Source organism: Hyla sarda, chromosome 5 (genome assembly GCF_029499605.1).
Source record: "Hyla sarda isolate aHylSar1 chromosome 5, aHylSar1.hap1, whole genome shotgun sequence".
Taxonomy (NCBI): domain Eukaryota; kingdom Metazoa; phylum Chordata; class Amphibia; order Anura; family Hylidae; genus Hyla; species Hyla sarda.
In genome coordinates this window covers 162,461,183-162,488,110 of record NC_079193.1, presented here as the reverse complement: position 1 = coordinate 162,488,110, position 26,928 = coordinate 162,461,183, and the positions used below count along the sequence as shown (strand labels likewise).

The 26,928-nt window shown below is 41.0% G+C and overlaps 1 protein-coding gene across 9 annotated transcripts in view; it reads left to right on the top strand.

The window, feature by feature from the left end:
• Nucleotides 1-26,928, top strand: part of ULK4 (unc-51 like kinase 4) — an 819,452-nt gene that overhangs the window by 227,966 nt on the left and 564,558 nt on the right. For all 9 annotated transcript variants that reach the window (XM_056520600.1, XM_056520601.1, XM_056520598.1 and 6 more), the window contains one exon: nt 14,073-14,180. In XM_056520600.1, coding sequence (XP_056376575.1) covers nt 14,073-14,180 — 108 coding nt within the window. The remainder of the gene's footprint in view (nt 1-14,072; nt 14,181-26,928) is intronic.

Sequence of the window (26,928 nt, the reverse complement as noted above, 5' to 3'; positions counted from 1 at the left end):
GCTTAATTTTTGTTAGAAGTTTTGACCTTTCAGTAGATTATCTGCTCAATACATTGAAGGGGAGGGAAACATTGATTTCAGAAGGTCATGTTTTATAGACACAAATCACGTGTGGGGATTTGTTTCTGCACAGTGCTTAATAATGAAATGCTTCAGTAGAGTGGAGCTATACAAATAAAATACTGTGATGTATTCCTGTAAGGTTTCTGTGTGCAGGATTACAAGATTCTGCAGTATTTTAACTATTTTACAGAATATAATTTACTAGACTTAAACCTGTATTAATTCTACATAAGTTATGGGCAATGTCAATGCCATAAGGACGGACAGATGTAGTTTAAGAGTACAATTAAGTGTTATCTCCTGGATGCGCTTGACTAAGCAAAGATAATGAACAGTTTTTTAAATAAATAAATAAACCAACCAATTTCTAGATGTTCTTTATTTTATAATTTATACTAGCTGAGTAACCAGCATTGCACAATCTTCCTACCTTAAAGGGGTACTCCACTAGTCAGCTTTCGGAAGTAAATGTTCAGTACGCTGTTTGCGCACTGCGAGGATCAGCCATGCCCCTTGTGACGTCATGGTCACGCTTCCTCAATGCAAGTCAATGGGAGGAAGCGTTACGGCTGCCACGCCCCCTCCCATAGACTTGCATTGAGGGTGTGTGGCCATGATGTCACAAGGGGCGTGGCCGACCCCAGCAGCGCGTAAATAGCATTCAGAACATTTACTTCCGAAAGCTTGCCAGTGGAGTACCCCTTTAACCTTGTGGGAGAGGAAAAGCAGCAGTGAAGCCATAGTCCTCCTATCCCATTTTGATATCACCCTCATATCCCATGTGCAGTAAACACCACAATTGAAATTATCTTATATCATGTACTCGAAACCAGGTTATACAAACAATAACGAAATTAACTGTAAAAGTGCGAGGACCAGGAAAGTGCCACTCAGCATGTGTGGCATTTGTCTATAGGGGGAATATGGACTTAACCATGCGGTACTGATTATATTACAGGGACTACAAAACTTAATTGTGTTTTTTTTTTGCATTTCCCAGTTTTTTTGCCTGTTATTGTGAGCTATTCAGTTTGGTGTAGAAACAGTACGCAGTAATCTCCCTCTAGTGATGACAAATTTTAAAGCTGTTTTAAACATGAAATAGTGTTCAGGGGTGGATGTTTATTTTAAAGAACCACATTTAATATCTAGGGTAAAATGCACAAAACTCAAGGCCATGGCCATTTTTTAAAAATTGGCAAGCAAGGAGCATCATGTGTAAAATATCTTAATATGTGGTGCTAATAACTTGCACCATATTTTATGCAAATGTGGTTCAGCTAACACGAGAAAAGTGATGCTAAATTCTTTTCATCTCCCCCTTTTTGTCCTTCGTTTTCTTTGCTGATTTTTGGAGACATTGAGTATTGTTGCAGGGTATTCCAGGTATAATCTGGTATGTGTTTTTATTTTATTTACACTTTTTAAGTCTACATACTGTAGGTGACTTTTACATGCCATATTCAGATTAACACTAAACATGGCAATACTATTAGCGACTCAGCAGCCTGTTAGCAGATAAGAGCCAGACCAACCGGACCCCCGCATACATGTCATTTTTGCTCATAAGTGCTGTAATCGCTATTGAACATTGGAGTTAATGACGGAGAACAGCCAGACCACCTTTCTCTGTTATTGACTGTAAGTTCATGGCTGTCTGTAGCAGCCATCACTTACAGTCTATGAAGTGAGCCCAGCTCCTGCGCTTGCATCATAGTCTGACTGCCACTCTGGACGTAAACATCCTGGTATGTTAAAGGAGAAAAATTTACTTATCCTATCCACAGTTTAGGGGATAAGTAGCTGATCACGGAGGGAACGACTGCTGGGACCCCTTCAATCTCTTCTTTTCTATGGGAGTGCCGAAAAAACTTTTGCATCATTGGCACTTCCAAAGAAAAGAATGTTATGTGTGATGTGTACCAGTAGACGACACGCACTCCTCAGTGAGAAAGCCAGGATCCCATCCCGGAGATCGCGGGAGTCACAGTGGTTGGACTCCCTGTGATCAGCTACTTTTTCAAAGGTACATTTATCAAAGTCAGTGTTGGTGCACTGATGTTATACACAGGCTTTGATGGTATAGCTGGAGTGTACAAGCACCATATTTATTAAATAAATGTGATAAATATGGGACTAGTACACATTTTTGTGAAATTACACTTCAGAACACCACTTAGTATGATCCCCTTCTCTGCAACTTTTGTGCTTATTTTATAAACTGCTGTCTACAGACAGTTTTTTAAGCCAGGTCTAGGCTAGAATAGGTTTGTGGTGTAATTTACAGCTATGCGACATTTTTGCCACTTTTTTTCTTTTAAGTCGTACGTCATAATTCTCTTATCACTGCAAAGTAAAAATGCAAAAGTGTGTACCTAAGTCAGTTTTGTCAAAATCACTTGAGCAAAAAGTCGCAGTTTTTGCTCAATGAGAAATTTTTTCGACAAATGTACACAGAAAAGCCATGTACATTTCTACAAAAATGTCCCCCACAATCTTTATAAATTTACAGTAGACCACATAAATACTGCAAGAAAAAATAAACACAGCAAAGAGGAGTTCAGAGAATAATGACCAAAGCTACCAAAAAACTGAAGAAATAACAAAAAACACACAATTGCAAGCCCTGTATAGTGCTGTAGACCCATTGCTTACATACCCCAACATATGCTATTTAGTTGTTTCGTCAGGGGGTGTCATGATGAAGTGATTAGAGGGTGAAAAATACTATTGGGTAAGTTTTTGGTGGATCTGCAGCACTATACATGGCTGGCAATAGTTTTTTCTTTCTTCAGTTAATTTAGCAGTTTTGGTCAGTTTCCTGTTGACTCCTCTTCTGTGTTTTATTTTCCTTTGCAGTATTTATGTTGTCTGCTGTAAATTTATCTTACAGCCCTGTTACTATACTGACTGATTTTGCTCCCCTTGCCAATACCAATTTACATTACCCTCTAAATTTTCTACTACTAGTGGTATATCATGTGCCTATAATGTGCTTTTCATTTATGTTATCCATGTTTTTGATTCTCTGATGGTTCTCTAAGATTGTTTTTTTAATTTGGTTGTTAGTGCCTTTTAGTGAAATAGTGTGTTTAACACATGTTTTGGGCACAACTCCAGGCACAACTTTTGACAATCTGTTGCAAATAGCACTGTTTGTGGTGCTAATTAAACTGCTCTAAATACGCAATTATTTGAATGTGTCCCCCAAAGTCCTTTATAAGCATAGGGTAGAAGTTTTGATTACTAATCCTAAATTACGTATGCATTTCATAAATTAGTCTTTCCGTAAGGATAATCTATCTCTACCTGGGAAGCCTCATAAATTAATAAAATATCAAACTTTTTTCAAATAACCAGGATATATGAATAGGAGAGTAAAAGCATTTCTTCTCTTAATAATATAGCTTTGACCCTTTAAGAAAGGGAGATCAGAGTCAGCAGCAGTGAAGGTGAATTGATTCTCTTGTTGTACCAGGTGAATTGAGTTGCTGACGCATCCTGGTCAGATGTGAACACAAGGCTCTTGTATGCCATTCAGATGTCATATAGAATCACCCCCCCCCCCCCCCACCTCCTAGTTGATATCTTTTAGAAAATAAGTGATTCACCTAACTGTAATAAGTGATTCACCTAACTGTAATCTCTCATTGCTAAAGGAAAACCATTTTTTTTATACTGAGGAAAATGATCAGATTTGCAAATGTTATATAGTTGAGAAAAGTCCTTTAACCCCTTAACGACCACTGACGTATATTTATGTCCTGTGGCCGGCTCCCGATCTGTGAAGCACGCTCAGAAGCTGTCAGCAGCCAGGACCCGCGGCTAATACCGGACATCAACGATGAGGCTGATGTCCGGTATTAACCCTTTAGACGCCGCAATCAAAGTTGATCGCGGCATCTAAAATGGGAGAATACACTGCCGGTTAGCTCAGCGGAACAGTTCGGGATTGCCCCGGTGAAATCACGGCGTCCCAAACAGCTGAGAGGACAGCAAGAAGTGTCTTACCTTCTTCTCGGCTGTCCGATCGGCGTTTGATTGCTCCAGGCTTGAGCAATCAAGTGCAGAAAACACTGATCAATGCATTCCTATGGCAATGCATTGAACATTGCCCGCAATCAGTATATGCAGTATTACAGCCCCTAGAGGGGGCTATAACACTGCATAAAAAAGTTTTAAAAAAAAGTTAATAAATGTGATCTAACCCCTTCCCTAATAAAAATCAGAATCACCCCCCTTTTCCCATTTAAAAAAAAAGTGTGTTAATAAAAACAAACATATGTGGTAAATGCTCTGAACCATAATAATTAGAGATGAGCGAACTTACAGTAAATTCGATTCATCACAAACTTCTCGGCTCGGCAGTTGATGTCTTTTCCTGCGTAAATTAGTTCAGCTTTCAGGTGCTCCGGTGGGCTGGAAAAGGTGGATACATTCCTAGAAAAGAGTCTCCTAGGACTGTATCCACCTTTTCCAGCCCACGGGAGCACCTGAAAGCTGAACTAATTTATGCAGGAAAAGTCATCAACTGCCGAGCCGAGAAGTTCGTGATGAATCGAATTTACTGTAAGTTCGCTCATTTGTAATAATAATATATAATTAATTAAAGTCCATATATCGTCTATGGCGTACGCACAAAAAAATTCCAAAGTCCAAAATAGCGTATTTTTGGTCACTTTTTATACCATAGAAAAATGAATAAAAATCGATCATGAAGTCTGATCAAAACAAAAATGGTACCAATAAAAACTTCAGATGACGGCGCAAAACATGAGCCCTCATACATCCCCGTATGCAAAAAATTAAAAAGTTATAGGCGTCAGATGAGGACATTTTTAAACGTATACATTTTCGTGCATGTAGTTATGGTTTTATCCAGAAGTATGACAAAATCAAACCTATATAAGTAGGGTATCATTTTAATCGTATGGACCTACAGAATAAAGATAGGGTGTCATTTTTACCGAAAAATTTACTGTGTAGAAAAGGAAGCCCCCAAAATTTACAAAATGGTGTTTTTTTTTCTTCAATAATCTTTTTTTTTTTTTACCGTTTTGCCATAGATTTTTGGGTAAAATGACGGATGTCATTACAAAGTAGAATTGGTGGCACAGAAAAAAATCCATAATATGCATTTTAGGTGCAAAATTGAAAGGGTTGATGATTTTTTAAATGTAAGGAGGAAAAAACTAAAGTGCAAAAACTGAAAAACGCTTGGTCCTAAAGGGGTTAATATTATGATTTACAGCATTTTTTTTTTTTTTTTTTTTTTTTAGAACTGAAAGGCATTTCAATATGCCTTTTTTAGCTGTAGATACACTGGCAGGCTCTAATAGCACAACATTTCTGCTTGGCATATATCAGGCTACTTTGGCTACCTATTTCATATGTCAGGCTATTTTGGCTATCTAATTCATATCTTTTGTAAATGTTTCTACTGTTTATATGTATGTAGAGTTAAGGCCCTGTTCACATCATATTTTTGCCTTCCATTGAAGTTTTATTGTTGGATCTAAACAGTCTTCTCCTGAGCTGCCTTCAGAGTTTAAGGAATGGAAAAGCAAAGCTAATTTCTTTAAAAAAAAAAACAGCACCACACCTGTCATCAGATTGTTTGTGGTATTGCAACCTGCCTTCTTTCATTTAAAAGGAACTGAGCTGCAATAAAACACAGCCTGAAGACGGATGTGGTGCTGTTTAGCTCTGGTTTTCTGTTTCTGGATAACCCCTTTAATGCAGCTATGAGGTTAGTTCACAAAGCACAGAGCAAGAAGGTCCCAACATTTCTTCCTTAGACTACCACTGATGAAATCTTAGTATGGAATGATGAAATGCACTATTCCATATTTATTTTTGAAGTACACTGCACTACACCTTACCTGAGGTCAATTACTGCTTGTTTTTTTTAATTATTTTTCTCTGCTATTGTATGTTGCTGTGAATTTACAGAATTTTTAGCTTTTCTGCCCCATTTGAACATCCCCTTTAGGTCAGGTTCGCACTGAGAATATCCAGCCAGAGACCCTGAGTGTCCACAACAATAACTGAAATTGGACTGCACAAACATTGCTTGCCGTCCCGATAAATGGCAATGTCTGTGGCACGGTTTCTGCCAGAACATTGAGCAGGTATAATGTTCTGGCAGGATTTTTAGATTGGAATTTTCTGATGGTAAGTCCAGCCAGAAAAATCTGCAGTGGCAATAGGCTAACAAGGTTAGCAATAGGAAAATACATTCACTTGCATTTTACCCTTACCAGGACATGAAAGTCTGCAGGGGAGGTGAGTGTGTCTCTTTACTTGCGCCACCGAAGCCTTGCTACACCCAACTTCCAGGTGTAGTGAGGCAGCAGCGCCTGCGCTCTTCTCACAGAGCAAAGTGCTCATTCTCTTCCGCAGGCTCTCACATCCTAGTGACAGATCCGCTCGTGGTTGGCAACATTTTAATCAGTGTCGCCCGCACTGCCAGCCAGTCCACTGATTAGTGTGGGTAACACTGGTGACCATACATAACTTATGATTAAAATGAATTTGGATACAACATATCTCATACATTTTTTTTAACCATATTACCATATTTTGTTTAAACCCACACTCTTCACTAAACCACGAATTGCATGTATCACTGCTTCCTACATTGTGCCGGACGAGAGACCAACAGTAAGAGAGTTATGCAGTCCCACAAAAGTAGGGTACATGTAAGTCTCAGCATTACAAAGGTGGCTGCTTACCTACAAAAGCAGTAAATTAAATAGCTTCTATTTATTGTAATGCTGATAATATTTTTGTAATGCTGATACTGATATAGTTTTTTCTTATTTATGTTTTTTTTATATTTTCACATGACAAACCAGCAGACTATTGCTAACAAGCTAATGTGTCTCGACAACTTTTGGAAAGAACTATACCAGAAAGTACAATTACCCCTATAAACAAACAAACTGTTGTTTAGGAAGAATGCACTGTCTGATTCTATGAAGTTACAGAGGGTATTTGGCTGTCTAGAAATTTTCATTTGGTATTGTGCTGTTGCAAGCTTTTATATATTCAGTACATATGTGTATATATATATATATATATATATATTTTTTTTTTTTTTTATTGCAGAAAAGTGAACTTTCACTTTAAATGATTGTGACTGCACTAGATAATATAGGTTTTTTATTTTAGGTCAACCAAACACATGCAGGTCACAATGTTTGGACACTTGAGAGTAGTAATTTGATGTGAATAATAAATCTTTAGGTCTAGTAAAGGGAGAACGATTTTCTTTTTTTCTTTTAATAATTGAATATTGAATTGACAGGCAGGTTGGGGAGAATGAAATAGCAACCTTCTTGCACATGGCTCAGTTTGTGAAGCTCCTAGTGAAGAAGCTTTTTATCAATAATCTGCAAGTGTGCATTCTACAAACAGCAAAAGTTAAATATTTCCATTTCTTCATGAAATGCTAGTACAAAATGAAGGAAAGATATGGTGCATATTCATTACATACAACCGTGTCTACTGCAATGTTGTCTTCATACCTTTATTTCTGTTCCAAATCAGTATGAATAAAGTATGCCACGGGCATTTTGGGATGCTCCCAAATCCTGCTGGACCCACAGAGGTATACTGTTCTGTGCATTCAATAAAATCCATCAAATCTACCTCAACTGACTGAATATTTTAACAATGGTTCTGCAGCACATGGATACAATCTTATAAAACATTTCTCAGGAGACTTTTTAAATATTTAGTGATATTTACTCAGATGCCAAAGCTCTAAATATTGCATGAGTGTTTCTGCCTGCCTGATCTTACAACAATAAATATTCAGATGAATTTGTAGAAACAATTATATATGTTTGTTTAAATACATTTAGAACAGAATGTCAGGGTATACTGGCCAAATATAATACGAGCATGTAATAAATAGACAGCTTTATTCTTTCACCCCCCGTTTTCATATAGTGGACAGCAAAAGTTTTACTTCTCTCATGGATAACAGTAGTTTTTCATATGACCTGATCCACGGTTCAGCATTAGTTATTTAACAAATATAGTATATGAACATTTAGCATTTGTATCATTTACGTTAAACAACAGTATACTTTTTATATGTAATGTTTGTTTCAGGACTTTTTTGTACTTGCCACCATGATCACTGGCATAGCTAGATAACTCTGAGGCAGAATCTGAGGAATCATGATATTGACATGCTGGGTTACTCATACAATTGGCTTTGGGCAAGACCTTTTTTGATTTTGTAATGATATTAGAAACAGGTACTTTTCACAAATTCTTGCTGAGAGTTGAAGTTTTGCAAGATCTGTGGGGCAACAGTTTGAGACCACTGGTATAAGGGAGTATAGATATTTGCTCTCTACATACACGGGGGTCCGGACATTGCTGCCACCTATCCCTCCGGTTGCATTTACAGAGTAGTCTCTGGTGGTGACGTTAGACGAGAGAGAAACAAACAAGTGAAGGGTTAATGAAGAGTACAAAATAAATGTAAAAGCTAAAGGAAGTGCATATACATAAAGAGGAACTAGACTGAGCTAGATAAACAAAAGGAACCACAAGTAACAGAACAACAAGCAAAATTGAAGTCTTGAATTTGAGTCAAATCCTGTCCTGAGCATCATGGAGTAAACCAAGCAAGTAATCGCACACTAGCCTGGTCAGACTAGAGCAGTGACATTTCACACGCACACCGGGTAACATACAAGATACACTTACTGGCCTTTCAAGAACTCCATCCATCAAATTAATTTTGTTGTGCTCCTAACATTAGGACTAACCTTTAAGTAAGCAAATAGTATATCAGTCATTATTGTGCTTCACTTTTAAGGATGTTAAATGAGACATATATGTAGTACTATCTGGTTAGATGGAAATCTTTGAAAACCACCTCCTATTAAAGCACCTTGGTTTATTACTATTATTGGCTGAACTTTACATAATCTGATAACTATATTATTTCCCCATTAATGCAGTCCAGCAGGTTACAGCCAAAATCCAATTTAAAAACTTCCATCAACACTGAATTATGTAACAAATGCAGGGGTAAATGTCCACACAAGTCTACATTATGTGACCACTGAAGTAGTCTTATACTTCTACAAGTAAGAGGCCAGAGGCCAGTCTCAGTGAATATACAGGCAGTTCCTAATCACTAATGTACATTATGGGGCAGCTGTTGAAAGCAACTGTAAAACACTAGACACGTGAATTTAGGCAGAAATGAAACCTGTTAACTCAAAAATCTACATTAGGTCAAACAAGCCTGCCTTAACCTGTTAAGGACGCAGGGCATATGGATACGCTCGTTGGTATTCCGGTCCCCGCCGCTAGCCGGTTGGCACCCCGGCACATCGCCCAGGGGGGTCCTGAGTTCTGACCAATGGCAGTGCAGGACAGCTGGTTGCCATGGAAACCCCAGTTCTGCCCACCCCTGGATGTCGGGCAGAACGGGGTGGAGAAGATGCGTGGGACCCGGCGATCATCGCAGACATCCAGCGGAGATCACGGCTCAGGTAGAGAATCGTCATGGGGGGGGGGGGGGGGGAGAAATGAAAGTGAAAGTAATGTGATCTTTACTGTGGCAACCACTAGGAAGGCCGTACTGCAACTCCCAGCATGCCCAGACAGCCAAAAGCTGTCTGGGCATGCTGGGAGTTGTAGTTTTGCAACATCCGGAGGGTCACAGTTTGGTGACCACTGTTACAGTGGTGCCCAAACAGTAGCCCTCCAGATGTTGCCAAACTACAACTCTCAGCATGCCTGGACCACCCAGGCATGCTGGGAGTTGTAGTTCTGTAACATCTGTCCCTTCAGATTTTGCAATTTTCATGACATTTTAGAAAATTGCTGCTCTACTTTGAAGCCCTCAATTTTTTCAAAAAGTAAAAATATGTCCATTTTATGATGCCAACATAAAGTGGACATATTGTATTTGTGAATAAAAATAAAATTTATTTGGAATATCCTTTTTCCTCACAAGTAGAGAGCTTCAAAGTTAGAAAAATGCTAAATTTTCTAAATTGTCATGAAATTTGGAGATTTTTCACCAAGAAAGGATGCGAGTAACACCGAAAATTTACCACCAAAATAAAGTAGAATATATCACGAAAAAACTATCTCAGAATCAGAATATTCGGTAAAAGCGTTTAAGTTATTAACGCTTAATGTGACAGTGGTCAGAATTGCGAAAAAGGGCTCAGTCCTTAAGGGGTTAAAGCATACCCGTCAGATCCAACAAAATTATTATTTTTTTAATATATCACTCAATACCTAATCCTGACCATGTACATCTTATTTTTATGTGTCTAGCACCTTTATTTATTTTTTATTACACTTTTAATTTAGCTCACTAGTCTGAATTCCTCTCAAAGGGAGGGGGCGTGGTCTCACTGTGCAGGTCTCCGCCCCCTCCCTCAGTATGCTGTGTGCTCACATCTCCCCTAGCATTAGCAAAACTACAACTCCCAGCTTGTCCTCAGTGACAGTAGCGGGACACAAGCTGACAGTGGGAGGATTTTTCCTCCAGCTGTGAGCTCTGTGCTCACAGCTGTCAATCAAGGAAGTGTGTCCATGACATAGGTGATGATGCATGGACACAGCAGGACTAGTATGTATCCAAGCAGGCAGGGGGGCAGTTGTTTGGCTTTTTCAGTATGAAATACTGAAGATTTTCTAATGAAAGCAATTGTAAAACCTAGTGGTTTTGCATGCTTTACAACATATCAAAAGTTTTTGTATCTGACAGTGCCCATTTAAGTTTTATTTTTTTAAACTGAGGCTTGTTTGACCTCGTGGATTTTGGATTTTTTTTTTAGATTTTACTACTGTATGTTTGTGAATATATTTGGTTATTTCATAATTCAGTCTTCTGCGGCTGTACACTGTCTGAAATATGTTTTTATGCGGTTTGACTGTGGTTCATAATACATTTGTTTGGCTGATGTTATAGTTAATGTAAAAATCATTTGGTAAACTACTGATGCTGAACGTTATCAATCACTTCTTAGGCCAGACTCGCAACAGCATTTGGCATTTGTTCAGAATGGATCCATTCATGTAGATCAGGGGTCCTCAAACTGCGGCCCGCTGAGGACATTTATCCGGCTCGCCGCTGCCTAAGGTCATCCCTGTGTCCCTAAAGATGTTTTTGGGACACAGGGGTGCGCTCTCTGCGGCCCCATGTTTACTTTAAAAATGCAGGGGCTGCCGGGAGGTAGCACACGCAGGTATGTTACTGATGTCCCATGCGTGCGCCCATGGCAATGGAGCGCGGAGGAGCAGAGCAGAGCAGCGAGCAGGACGTGCGCCGCCCAGCTTGGTAAGTGTTACCAGCAGCACGTCAGCTTCAATGCTCCGACCACCGCTCCTCCGGTCCCAGGACCTACTGCTATGGCCGGACCGGAGGAGTGGTGGTCGGAGCACTGAAGTGGGGCAGTACACAGCCATACAGCCATACACTGTATGGTTGGAGGCTGTATGTCTGTGGGGGAACTATACTGCACCTAATGTGGGGGAACTATACTGCCAACCTAATGTGGGGAACTATACTGCCAACCTAATGTGGGGAACTATACTGCCAACCTAATGTGGGGAACTATACTGCCAACCTAATGTGGGGAACTATACTGCCAACCTAATGTGGGGAACTATACTGCACCTAATGTGGGGGAACTATACTGCACCTAATGTCGGGGAATTATACTGCCAACTAAATGTGGAGTAACTACAAACTAATGTGGGGGGAACTATACTGCCTACCTAATGTGGAGGAACTACAACCTAATGTGGGGGAACTATACTGCCAGCCTAATGTGGGGGAACTATACTGCACTAATGTGGGGGAACTATACTGCACTAATGTGGGAAACTATACTGCACCTAGTGTGGGGGAACTATACTGCACCTAATGTGGGGGAACTATACTGCACCTAAAGTGGGGGAACTATTCTGCACCTAGTGTGGGGAAACTATTCTGCACCTAGTGTGGGGAAACTATACTGCACCTAATGTGGGGGAACTATACTGCACCTAATGTTGGGGAACTATACTGCACCTAATGTCGGGGAACTATACTGCCAAATAAATGTGGAGTAACTACAACCTAATGTGGGGGGAACTATACTGCCTACCTAATGTGGAAGAACTACAACCTAATGTGGGGGAACTATACTGCCAGCCTAATGTGGGGGAACTATACTGCCAACTAAATGTGGGGGAACTACAACCTAATGTGGGGGAAATTATACTGCCTACCTAATGTGGGGGAACTATAGTACACTTAATGTGGGGGAACTACAACCTAATGTGGGGGAACTATACTGCCAACCTAATGTGGGGGAACTATACTGTCTACCTAATGTGGGGGAATTGCAACTTAATATGGGGGAACTATAATTCCAACCCTAATGTGGGGGGAACTATGCTGCCTACCTAATGTGGGGAGGGAACTGTGCTGCCTACCTAATGTGGGGGAACTGTGCTGCGTACTTAAAGGGGTAGTCCACTAATAAGATATAGAAGTGTGCATAGGAATTTGTTCATAGTTTTTTTTTATTTATTTTTTTAATCTATAGTCCGGCCCTCCAATGATCTGAGGGACAGTAAACTTGGCTCCCTGTTTAAAAAGTTTGAGGACCCCCTGATGTAGATGAACAAATTCTAGTAAAGATGGATGACAAACACTCTTACATTTGCATTGGTCACCATAGACTTTAAAGTGACATTTCATTTACATTTGTTGTAAAAAAAAAAAGCATCCGAAAATGGTACATGCACAGTTTTTTGTCCATTTAAAAGATGTACTACAGATGGAACAGATGCAAAGTGATGTGAACTGATACTAAAACTGACTTGCTGATATCAATGGGATCAATTAATTCTCATTTTTAATGTCTAAACAAATTAAATGAATAAGTATAAAGGTTATAACACAAACACATACATCTGTGTTTGTGTTCTCAGCTTTATAACTATTCAAACCCCAGCCTTAGAGGTTTAGGAGGATTAGAAAAACATGGCTGCTTTTCTCACAGAAAGTGCTAGAACTATCCATGAGTGTCTGATATTGTAATTGAATTTAAAGGGGTACTTTACTGGAAAACTTTATTATTATTTTTTTTATCAACTGGTGCCACAATGTTAAACAGATTTGTAAAATACTTCTAATATATCTTAATCCTTCCAGTACTTATCAGCTGCTGTATGATCCACAGGGAGTTATTTTCTATTTGAATTTCCTTTTTGCCTGACCACAGTGCTCTCTGCTGACACCTCTGTCCATTTCAGGAACTGTCCAGAGTAGGAGCAAATCCCCATAGAAAACCTCTCCTGCTCTGGACTGTTCCTAAAATGGACAGAGGTGTCAGCAGAGAGCACTGTGGTCAGGCAGAAAGAAAATTTGAAAATAAAAGAACTTTCTGTGGATCATAACAGCAACTGATAAGTACTGGAAGGTTTAAGATTTTTTAATAGAAGTAATTTACAAACCTGTTTAATTTTCTGGCACCAGTTGATAAAAAAAAATTCCAGTGGAGTACTCCTTTAATTGAAATCAATGAAACTGAGCTGCAATACCCATCACAACCTGTACACAAGTGTGGCATTGTTTTGTGGAATTAAAAAACAAAACCACACTAATACCTAAACCTACACAGCCTCTTAAACAATTGTCTGATTTTCCAGACAATTCCAAACAATTGTCTTATTTTTTTTATAAGCATTCTCATTTCCTTAGATAGCTTTATTAATATTTACTATTGTGACATAACTTGTGAAACTATTTTAAAGTTTTGCTCTTTAAGTATTCTGAGCTCAAGCCCAGCAGTTACCCTGTAAGTCTCTCATCCATGAATAGTCATTGCAAAATTATAAGCCTTATGCAAGCCATTATAATGTTTATTTTAGCCTTTATGGACACTGTAGCATTGTGCATCTTTGTGCAGATGGATTTAATGATGCTATATTCTGTTAATGTATGCATACGTTTAATGTCTCTGCAGGCCATCACCTTGCTGACTGAACTGATCAGAGACAATTTTCGGAACAGCAAGTTAAAGCAATGCCTCTTACCCTCTCTTGGAGAACTTATTTATACCATTGCTGTTCAAGTAAGTCCAACATATAGTAGAATTTAATGTGATATATTCATAATATAATATATTTGAACGGCATGTGTCAAACATATGCCCCTAGAGATAAGCATGGCAAAAAGTTGGTACGGTCCTTACTAATCTGTAGCTGGTATATGAATTACAGGGGATGAAGACTAGTCTTATTATTTTGATAACTTTTTTATAATTCATATTTCATTTACATCCCTCTGTATAAACAAGTTTAGCAGAGATCTTTGGGCCATATGTCCTATTATATTATAGGACAATAGCAAGAATGAACATCGCATATCAATTTTTTTAAAGGCAGGTACTGGGGTATAAAACCAAAAATAATTACTTAGTTAGTTGTCTCTAAAGTATCTTCCACTAGAAGTGCTACGGTGATGTTGTGTATATTGTACTTGTAATGCTGGAGCCAGTCACAGGCCTCAGTTTGCGAGGTGAATAGGAAAAAAGAGACCAACTGATTCCAGGTGCTGCTTGCTCAAACACCATAGGCAGAGGTTAATAGTAAAAGATCCTTGCAGGGATTATATTTATTATTAAAATAATAAATTAACAGATGACGCGTTTCGAGGGTAACCCCTCTTCATCAGATCAGCATAACAGACAGTAGGTACATCACATGTTTAAATACAGTATGAACAGGCGCCAAGAACGCTAGGTCGGCGTGGCTAAGGTGGTCAGAGGTCAGTGCAAATGACAAACATAATAAATGGACTTAGAAAAATTTACATTTGTTATAAAATATATTTTCATTAGAAATAACTCAATGAATAAGGTAAAGTTATTATTAGAAATAGACAAAAGGGTGAATCTATTTAATGTTCAGCAGCGCGTCCCGTGCAGGTTGCTAGGGACGCGTTGCTAAGAGCAGGGCGGCCGAGGCGGAAGAGCCAATCATAAGGCCAGGTAATTGTGGCCAATCGACAGGTGAGACGGCAGAACCAATCACAGAGCCGTCTCTCCGCGTCATAGTGATATGCCGTAAGTTCACGTCCCCTGCAGGTTGCTAGGGACGCGTAGTTACGGCAGAGAGGAAGTGCCGTAGCACGGATAGGCTGGTCGGAACGAAGGCAGAGCCAATCAGGGGATAAGAAAAACAGAGAATATGCATAGTGCCCACTCTGCGTGTTTGTATGCATGTTCTCTGTTTTTCTTACCCCCTGATTGGCTCTGCCTTCGTTCCGACCAGCCTGTCAGTGTTACTGCACTTCCTCTCTGCCGTGACTACGCGTCCCTAGCAACCTGCAGGGGATGTGAATTTCCGGCATATCACTATGACGCGACGAGACGGCTCTGTGATTGGTTCTGCCGTCACGCCTGTTGATTGGCCACAATTACCTGGCCTTATGATTGGCTCTTCCGCCTCGGCCGCCCTGCTCTTAGCAACGCGTCCCTAGCAACCTGCACGGGACGCGCTGCTGAACATTAAGTAGATTCACCCTTTTGTCTATTTCCAATAATAAATTTACCTAATTCATTGAGTTATTTCTGATGAAAATATATTTTATAACAAATGTACATTTTTCTAAGTCTATTCATTTATTATGTTTGTCATTTGCACTGACCTCTGACCACCTTAGCCACGCCCACCTAGCGTTTTTGGCGCCTTTTCACACTGTACTTAAACATGTGATGTACCTACTGTCTGTTATGCTGATTTGATGAAGAGGGGGTTACCCTCGAAACGCGTAATCTGCTAATTTATTATTTTAATAATAAATATGATCCCTGCAAGGATCTTTTACTATTAACCTCTGCCTATGGTGTTTGAGCAAGCAGCGCCTGGAATCAGTTGGTCTCTTTTTTCCTATTCTCCTCGCATGCTACTACAGGACAGAATCCCCTGATTCCTGAGGACCCTCCGGCTGAGCAGCCTGCTCCACCGCTATACCTCTATGCAATTTATCCTCCACTCTAAGGTGAGCGGCCACCTATAAGGTGCTACACTATTTTAATCTATCCTAAGGGTAATACACGAGGCGCCATTCTCTGTCTTCTTTTCTCTTCACATTTCCACAGGTACAGGCCTCAGTTGTCTTATCCTGAATGTATGGCACATGGTCAGTCCCATTCCTAAAAAATTAAAAAGCTTACAACTAATGTGAAACACCTTTTTCGTTTTTTATCCTAAATGCTAAAAATGTTGATCTGATTAAATTGTACTTTTATAGTAAGCTGCGCTCTGTTTTCTAAATCAGATTTCATAGCCTTCATATACCTTTTATATCTCACCAATCTTAAGTGCTATATATTCTTATACCTTGGGACAGATTTATTATACTGTGTAAGTGAAAAACTATCTCTGCTACCAATTTCAGCTTTTATTTTATAAGAGCACTATGGGAAGGAAAAGCTGTGCTCTGATTGGATGCTTTGTGGCAACAAAGGCAGTGCTAGACAGGTTCATCAATCTGCTAAAATAAAAAGTAAAGCCTGTTTCCATGAACAATAGGGGCTGCACACATACTTAGACCATAATATAAGTTGTGCAGCCAAAGATCAGTGTCAAACTGTTGGGATAGCAATTAAAAAAAAGAATGCTGTGACATTGCAGCACAGTTACCCCCAAAGCATTTTAGGGCACATTTTCGGCAACTTGCATATCACATCATGACCACATTCATAAGCTGGACCACTGACAACGTGATCTTTGATGCAACTAAACTCACTACTTTACCTTTGAAGGAAATTATGTGATTTCTAATTATATGTATCAGTTATTTGTACTGTCACTTAAAGGGGTTATCCACCATAAGGTGATTTTAGTATGTACCTGGCAGGCAGTAATGGACATGCTTAGGAAGGATCTGCACTTGTCTTGTTGCTAAATGGCTATGTCATGAGATTACCATAACACTGTGCCTAGCTTTTTGTAAACTGGTATTTCCTGTTTGACTTTTCTTTTTTTTTTTTTTTCTTTCTTTCTGCTCATTCTGCTCATAGCGCTTAGCAAATACAGTGGACCAGTACCCCCAGTACTGTTTAAATCATTCCTCAGCACAGTACTAGCTTGTTCAGTGCCTAGGGTAACTCTGTCCTTGCTATCCTGCTGTTTCTTTCATGTCTGCTCACATCGCATAGCATTTTGCAAAAACCCAGTGCATCAGTAACCTCTTCTCTCCAACATACCATCTATAGTAGTGTACTGTATAAATCATCCCCAGCACATTGCAAGCCTGTTGAGTGCACTTTCACCAGTACTATGTCATGGGATAGCAGAGATGAGTAAATGATGTGTTAAACTAAGCTACAGGATGCAATTAATTATGTGTATGTTACTGGCAAACAGCTCTGGTCCCACCTGAAATGGTGTGAATAGATGTGCACCATGGAGGTAACTTTTAGAGGCTCAATAACACTCAGGAGAGTACCGTATATACTCGAGTATAAGCCGAGTTTTTCAGCACGATTTTTCGTGTTGAAAACACCCCCCTCGGCTTATACTCTAGTGAACTCTCCGCCCTCAGTGGTCTTCAACCTCCGGACCTCCAGATGTTTCAAAACTACAACTCCCAGCAAGCCCGGGAAGCCATCGGCTGTGGGATAGTCGTTCCGGGCTGTCCATCTTCACCGGGGGGGCCTCTTCTGCGCGCTTCAGGCCCGGCCCTGGAATAGTTACGTTGCCTTGACGGTGACGCACAGGGACGTTCATTAGAAACGTCCCTCTGCGTCGTGGTCAAGGCAGCGCCTCTATTCTGGGCCCGAAGCACGGAGAAGAGCCCCCCCGGTGAAGATGGAGAGCCCGGAACCACTATCCCACCGGACGACCTCCCCACCGGACAGTCCTGCAGCACCGGACCAGCGCACCCTAACGTCCCGCCGAGCGGAGGTGAGTACAAAACTAAAGGCGGTGGGGGGTCTGGATGATGTCGAAGGCCGCAGTGGTCTTCAACCTGCGGACCTCCAGAGGTTTCATAACTACAACTCCCCAATGGCTGCTCGGGCTTGCTGGGAGTTGTAGTTTTGAAACATCTGGAGGTCCGCAGGTTGAAGACCACTGTATCAGACATTGACAAGCGGTGATGATGAAGGGGGGGGGGCTGATGACGTGGTGATGATGACAAGGGGATGATAACGGGGGTGTGTGGGATGATGACAAGGGGATGATGAAGGGGGGGTGTGGGATGATGATGACAAGGGGATGTGTGGGATGATGAAGGGGGGGTGTGGGATGATGATGACAAGAGGATGATGAAGGGGGGGTGTGGGATGATGATGACAAGGGGATGATGAAGGGGGGTGTGGGATGATGACAAGGGGATGATGATTAGGGTGTTAATGACCGGGGTCTGGATGATGACAGGGGGGGATGATGTATTTCCCACCCTAGGCTTATACTTGAGTCAATAACTTTTCCTGGTATTTTGGGGTGAAATTAGGGGCCTCGGCTTATATTCCGGTCGGCTTATACTCGAGTATATACGGTAGTAAAATTGCAGAATTTAAATGTATACATTTATCCGTTTTTGGGGTTTCGTTTTGCTACAGCATTCACCATTCCAATAACATGTATTTTAATGGTTCACACTTTTTTGGGCATGACAATGCCGATTATATTTGTTTCTTTTTATTGTGTAAATAGTTTTTTTTACTTGATAAATAGGAAAAGTGCCTTTGTTCCCTACTAGGAGACTCGAACTTGCTATTGCTTGATCACAGCCAGCAGCTATGGCATATGGAGCTGACTTCATGTAATATTGTTTTGTACATACACATCTGCCTACCTGTATGGTGGATGATGCCAGGTTGCTTAGCTCCCTTATGTGGCTGCTGCAGGTAGTCAGCAATGGTATCTTGTGTAACAATGCATTGCTATGCAGGGGATTTGGAGCAAAACCGTAAAGCTGTTCCTACTATAAAAATCTCAGACTATGAGACTACAAGACTATGTGCTTTGTACTAGGATTAACAGTGTAGACACAGCAGTTAGTATGAGCAGTAGCCCAAATGGTCATCATTTTTTATTTATTACCTATAAGCCAACAACCCAAATCTACACCCAGTGGGTAAATTCACAACTTACCTGAGATGGTGCATTCATATTTATGTGCTCTGGACCCTAGCCTGGTGAAAGGTCATACAGATCCAAAACATTGCTGTGATGGGATGGAGTTTGTGGCTGTTTGCTTACAGGCATTGAGTAAAACTATTGATCGTATGAAGTGTTCTGCTCTATTATTTTGTCCATTAAAAAGGAGTATTTGTTACTGGAGCAAAGGGAACTTCTAAAATATTCAAGCGTGTTTCATTTATCTTTCCTGAAAACTAGGTATATTGTTACTATTCACATAAATCCCATTCTTCTACCTCTCTAAACCTATGTCTTATTCTACTTACTCTGTGATTTAAACCACTTCTGTTTGTTCCGAATGATAAAAACATTTGTGTCAAATAAAAGTAACCACTTCACAACTAGTTAAATGGTCACTCTCAATTAAACAAATTTTTGCTATTGCACTCCTTATGGTAAATACAAAATATTTCTAATATACAGGGTTTTCCATTTATGTGGATACACCTTAATAAAATGGGAATGGTTGGTGATATTAACTTCCTGTTTGTGGCACATTAGTATATGGCAGGGGGGAAACTTTTCAAGATGGGTGGTGACCATGGCGGCCATTTTGAAGTCGGCCATTTTGAATCCAACTTTTGTTATTTCAGTAGGAAGAGGGTCATGTGACACATCAAACTTATTGTGAATTCCACAAGAAAAACAATGATGTGCTTGGTTTTAACGTAACTTTATTCTTTCATTACTTATTTACAAGTTTCAGACCACTTATAAAATGTGTTCAATGTGCTGCCCATTGTGTTGGATTGTCAATGCGACCCTCTTCTCCCACTCTTCACACACTGATAGCAACACCACAGGAGAAATGCTAGCACAGGCTTCCAGTATCCGTAGTTTCAGGTGCTGCACATCTCGTGTCTTCACAGCATAGACAATTGTCTTCAGATTACCCCAAAGATAAAAGTCTAAGGGGCTAAGGGGGTCAGATCGGGAGACCTTGGGGGCCATTCAACTGGCCCACAATGACCAATCCATTTTCCAGGAAACTGTTCATCTAAGAATGCTCGGACCTGATACCCATAATGTGGTGGTGCACCATCTTGCTGGAAAAACTCAGGGAACATGCCAGCTTCAGTGCATAAAGAGGAAAACACATCATCATGTATCAATTTCGCATATCCAGTGGCCTTGAGGTTTCCATTGATGAAGAATGGCCCCACTATCTTTGTACCCCATATACCACACCATACCATCAATTTTTGTGTTCCAACAGTCTTGAAGGGATCTATCCAATGTGAGTTAGTGTCAGACCAATAGCGGTGGTTTTGTTTGTTTACTTCACCATTAGGGCTGCACGATATGGGAAAAATTTGCGATTGTGATTATGGGCCTAAATATTGCGATTTCGATATGCGATATAATAGTGAAATCCTCCCCATTTCATGTCCAGTCTCCTCAATTTTACAACTATTCACCCATTTTATGCCCACCGCCCATTTCACATCTCCCCATTTAATTTCTACCTCCCCCCTCATATTCTCCCCCTATTTCATATTCCCCTCCCACATTCTCCCCATATCACATCTCCCCCTTGTCACATTCCCCCCTCGTTACATTCCTCTGCCCCCCTTGTTACATATCCCCCCTTGTCACATTCTGCCACCCACTTGTCACATATTCCCCCCTCCCCCCCTGTCACATTCTGCCCCCCCGTCACATTCTGCCCCCCTCTGTCACATTCTGCCCCCTCCCCCTGTCACATTCTGCCCCCCTTGTCACATTCTGCCCCCCTTGTCACATTCTGCCCCCCTTGTCACATTCTGGCCCCCCCGTCAAATTCTGCCCCCCTGTCACATTCTGCCCCCCCCCACATTTTGCCCCCCCGTCACATTTTGCCCCGCCCCGTCACATTCTGACCCCCTCTGTCACATTCTTCACTCCTCCCCCTGTCACATTCTGCCCTCCTCCCCTGTCACATTCTGCCCTCCTCCCCCTGTCACATTCTGCCCTCCTTCCCCTGTCACATTCTGCCCTCCTCCCCCCCTGTCACATTCTGCCCTCCTCCCCCCTGTCACATTCTGCCCTCCTCCCCCCCTGCCCCATTCTGCCCTCCTACCCCCTTGTCACATTCTGCCCTCCTCCCCCCCGGTTACATTCTGCCCTCCTCCCCCCCTGTCACATTCTGCCCTCCTCCCCCCCTGTCACATTCTGCCCTCCTCCCCCCATGTCACATTCTGCCCGCCTCCCCCCATGTCACATTCTGCCCTCCTACCCCCTTGTCACATTCTGCCCTCCTCCCCCCCTGTTACATTCTGCCCTCCTCCCCCCCTGTCACATTCTGCCCTCCTCCCCCCCTGTCACATTCTGCCCTCCTCCCCCCATGTCACATTCTGCCCGCCTCCCCCCATGTCACATTCTGCCCTCCTCCCCCCTGTCACATTCTGCCCTCCTCCCCCCCCTGTCACATTTTGCCCTCCTCCCCCCTGTCACATTCTGCCCCCCTCCCCCCGTCACATTCTTCCCTCCCCCGTCACATTCTGCCCTCCCCCTGTCACATTCTTCCCCCCTATCACATTCTACCCTCCCCTCCCCCTGTCACATTCTGCCCTCCCCCCTCATCACATTCTGTCCTCCCCCCCCTCGTCACATTCTGCCCTCCCCCCCCTCGTCACATTCTGCCCTCCCCCCCCCCCCTCGTCACATTTTGCCCTCCCCCCCTGTCACATCTGACACATAAACTGATTTCCCGGGCGGTTTTCAAATCTTCCGCAGGACCTTGGAAATCCACTGTATGTGTGTGTGTTTGCATGTGAGGATCTTTGCCTATCAGCCAATCACTGGCTTGACATGTGACACGGCTGCGGCCAGTGATTGGCTGAAAAGCAAAAGGTTCTATTCCTTGAATGCAGACACCGGGACCGCACGGAGGGGAACGTTGGAAGAGGTGAGCATAAGCTTTTATTATTTTTTTTTCTCCCTGTGCCCTCAGTGTTTCCGAACCAGGGTGCCTCCAGCTGTTGTGAAACTAAAACTCCCAGCATGCCCGGACAGCTTTTGGCTGGAAATGGGTTGGAAACGTTGACATTTAGTATTTAAATGTGTTATCTGCTGTGACCGGCCCGAGCGTGCAGCCGCACACGGGACCCGGCTCGGGAAGATAATCGCACATTTTCCCAGGGGCCCATATCGCTATATCTCAAAAAACTGCGATTCGATTGCTTTTGCGATATATCGTTCAGCCCTATTCACCATTCACATAAAAGTTTGCCTCATCACTGAACAAAATCTTCTGCGTAAACTGAGGGTCCTGTTCCAATTTTTGTTTTGCCCATTCTGCAGCACCAGAAACTACGGATACTGGAAGCCTGTGCTAGCATTTCTCCTGCGGTGTTGCTATCAGTGTGTGAAGAGTGGGAGAAGAGGGTCGCATTGACAATCCAACACAATAGGCAGAACATTGAATACATTTTATAAGTGGTCAGAAACTTGTAAATAACTCATGAAAGAATAAAGTTACGTTATAACCAAGCACATCATTGTTTTTCTTGTGAAATTCCCAATAAGTTTGATGTGTCACATGTCCCTCTTCCTATTGAAAAAACAAAAGTTGGATTCAAAATGGCCGACTTAAAAATGGCCGCCATGGTCACCACCCATCTTCAAAAGTTTCCCCTCTCACATATACTAATGTGCCACAAACAGGAAGTTAATATCACCAACCATTCCCATTTTATTAAGGTGTATCCATATAAATGGCCCACCCTGTACTTTGTTTTATTTGTGCTTAACAAAGCTCAAGAGCACATTTTTTCCCATCTCATAAACAGACTTTGGACCAAAGTCCAAACACAAAGTGCAGCCTGAAGTGCTGAGGGAGGTGTGTCCAGCCTCATCCAATCATAGCTCCTCTCACACTTAACTGCCATATGCTGTTGGTTGGACCCCCGAAAATATCTGTGCAATAAAATAAAACGAGCAATTTCAGGCTATTATTATTTGTATCAAAATGTATGAAAGTTACCTAAAGGTTTTTTCAGCCATTTTGAAAAGTTTCCCCCCTAATTTTGTTACTCTCCTAGAACAGCTGTTGCTCTCATAGTGCTATCACAGGCCTCAGTAGTAGAGATAGGGAGGCCTGGGGGGGTGGGGGGCGGGTAAAATTGAGGGAAAAACTTTTTTTGTTCTAAAGCTGTATTTTGGTTTTATTCTGGGAAAAAAATCATTAAAAATTGAGTATGGAATAAGTTATTTTATTATGATAAATACAATATTTATAACCTGTTATTTAAGCTACATAACATTTAGATCTTCATTAATTTGGTATAACCTTTTTGAGTGTACATAATCAGTAAGTATATTTTTTTTAAATTGGCATGGAGTAGGATGCATGTTTTAAAGAGGTACTCTGGTCGACCTACTTCAGAGGAAGTTGAGTAGTTATTTTCTGTCTGGCCACAGTGCTCTCTGCTGACACCTCTGTCCATGTCAGGAGCTGTCCGTAGCAGGAGAGGTTTGCTATGGAGATTTGCTCCTACTCTGGACAGTTCCTGACATGGAGGTGACAGCAGAGAGCACTATGTCATACGGAAAAGAACAACTCAACTTCCTGTGGAGCATACAGCAGCTGATAAGTACTGGAAGGATTAAGATTTTCTAATAGAAGTAATTTACAAATCAGTTTAACTTTCTGGAATCAGTTGATTTAAAAAATGTTGTTTTTTCACTGAATTACCCCTTTATGCAGATTTAGTTAACTATAAATTCCCTTTTATTTGATGCATTAGGCAATAAAATGTTTTTTTTTTTTTATATATATTTAGTTATTGTGAAGACATAACTAGAACTGTAAAGACAGGGTTAATACTGCTTGCCAGTATCTAGATAATAAGATCACACCAGTTCCCTTCTTCACCGGGTTATATAAATCAATAAACTGCATGTATGCAATGGCAGCAACAGGACCTACATGCTGTACTTTCATATCTTTATATCTAGATCTCATAAAGTCCCCCAGGTAGGAAAGGCAGGGCAGCAGGGGATAAAGGACTACAGTGATGACTCCAAGACAATTGCTTGTGCTATTTAATACCTGATCGTATTGCGTGACATATTATGTGACTATCATAGGGTTCAGTTACCTATATCATAAATATAAAAGCCTTCTAGTTATTTGCTGGAAAGTGTTGTTAGTTGGATAGGGTTAAGAGATATTGAGCTCAATTTTATGCTGCTTTGTACAAAGTTTGACTTTGGTTTGCATAGCGGTAGTGTTATCGATTAAGGATTGAATAGCACAGACTGCTGTTTCAGTGAAATATTTTGCTCAATATGAGGTAACTCTAAACTGGCAACATACATTTCAGGTTTAACAGAAAAGAATTAACTTCTGTCAGTGTTTGGCAAGCATTTCTACAAAGATAATGATCCTGTCATTTGTATCTGTAAAATCATTGGATGTCTTGTGCTTCACAGTATGAGATATTTCTTGGTGTCTCAACACTCATTTCTGACATCTTTTTAGTTATTTTTTTCCCTTATTTTCTCATTTTCATTGTTTCCCATTATTGCACTTTTTCATTTATGTTTTGCACCACAATGAGTTCATTTATCAAGGTGACAAATTCAATAAATTTAGGGATTATCACAATCGTGTTCATTAGTCCTGTTTTCTATCACGTCATTATTGCTGGACATCCCCAATAAGTTTCTTAAATAAAGTTGTAGTAGTCAACGGAAAAGGGAACACTAACTTTGCTGAATTGAAAAACTGAAATATAGATGCAGTTTTCTGAAAATAGGACATTGGAGACCAGAGGCATAGCTTAAAGCTCCTAGGCCAGCTACAATATCGAAATATCCTATGTCATTTATAATACCATTGTCCATTTATGTGGCAGAGAGGCCTTTGGCAGGAGGGCTTTAGTCCACTACACCCGTTTTAGCGACACCACTGTTCACTGTGTATTAGGTTGGTTGCCTAATGATTGTCATAATTATGTAAAACAAAGTAAGTAATATGAAAACCATTGGAAAAAGTCACAATTTTCTTATTTTTCCCCCTTTTTGCTCTTCCGCTATGATGCATTCTGATTCACATGTCCCTAGTTTAATTCTATGAAATCAACTAGAGCTTTCCTATTAGGTAAACCTCTCTCATCTAACCATCCATGTTAGGCTCATATTGGCATCATGCTCAGAAGTTTTGGCCAAGCCTCTTTTGCATACAAATATATATGCAAAATAAGTGAGTGCACCCCTTACATTTTTCTAAAAAAATTTTTTATATCTTTATGTGCGAACACTGAAGATATGACCATCTGCTACAATGTAAGGTAGTGAGTGCACAGCCTATATAACAGTGTTTAATGTTGTGTCCCCTCAAAATAACTCACAGCCATTAATATCTGAACCTTGGCAAGAAAGGGAGTACATCCCTAGGTAAAACTGTCCAAATTGAGCCAAATAAGCCATATTCCCTCCCCAGTTTCATGCGACTCCTTAGTGTTACAAGATCTCAGGTGTGAATGGAGAGCAGATGTCTTAAATTTGGTGTTATGGCTCTCATACTGGTCACTGGAAGTTCAACATAGCAGTTCATGGCAAAGTTTCTGAATAAAAGAATTATTGCTCTATATAAAGATGGGCTAGTCTATAAGAAGATTGACAAGGCCCTGAAACTTAGCTGCAGCACGGCAGGCAACAGTTTCACAGGACAGGTGCCTCTCAGAAGAGGCCTCGTTATGTTCAACCAAAGAAATTGAGTGCACAGCGTCATATCCAGATGTTGTTGTCTTTGGGAATTAGATATATAAGTGCTGCCGCTATTGCTGCAGAGGTTGAAGGAGCTGGGGAGTCAGTCTTTCAGTATTCAGAACATATGACGCACACTACTCAAATTGGTCTGCATCTTAACCTCCACATTATAGTCTGGATTAATTGCACAACTCCTGTTATGTAAACATGCACTCACATATACTGGACCCCAAACAAAGTTTTTGCTCCTTCTTCATGGGACCCTGAGGTTAAGATATTAATTCTTGATGGGAAGCACTGGCACTTTGGAACCTAATTTAGGTATATATGTATTGTTGTAGTGTGTAGTGATATATGTGCATTCCTGTTACTTATATACTATCCTATGGAATTTAGTGTATTGGAATGTAATGATCTGGGCCTACATGAGTGCTGCTGGCACTGGGGAGCTACAGTTTGAGAGAACCATGAATTTTTATATGTACTGTGACATACTGAAGCAGAACATGATCCCCCTCCCTTCAGAGACTGGGCTCTAGGGCAATATTCCAATATGATAACAACTCCAAATACACCTCCAAGACAACCACTGCCTTGCTAAAGTAGCTAAGGATAAAGGTGATGGACTGGCCAAGCTTGTCTCCAGACCTAATCCCTATTGAGTACCTGTGGGACATCCTCAAATGGAAGAAGGAGGAGCGCAAGGTCTCGAACATTCACCAGCTCTGTGGTGTTGTCATGTAGGAGTGAAAGAGGACTCGAGAGGCTTAAGACAGTGATGGAAAATAATGGTGGCCACAAAAAATATTGACACTTTGGGCCCAATTTAGACATTTACACAGAGGTGTGCTTCATTTTCTTAGCAAGGATTAGGTATTAATGTCTGTGTGTTGACTTTTTTTTTAGGGGACACAAAATTAAACGCACAGGCTGTGCACTCACTACTTTACATTGTAGCAGAGTGTCATT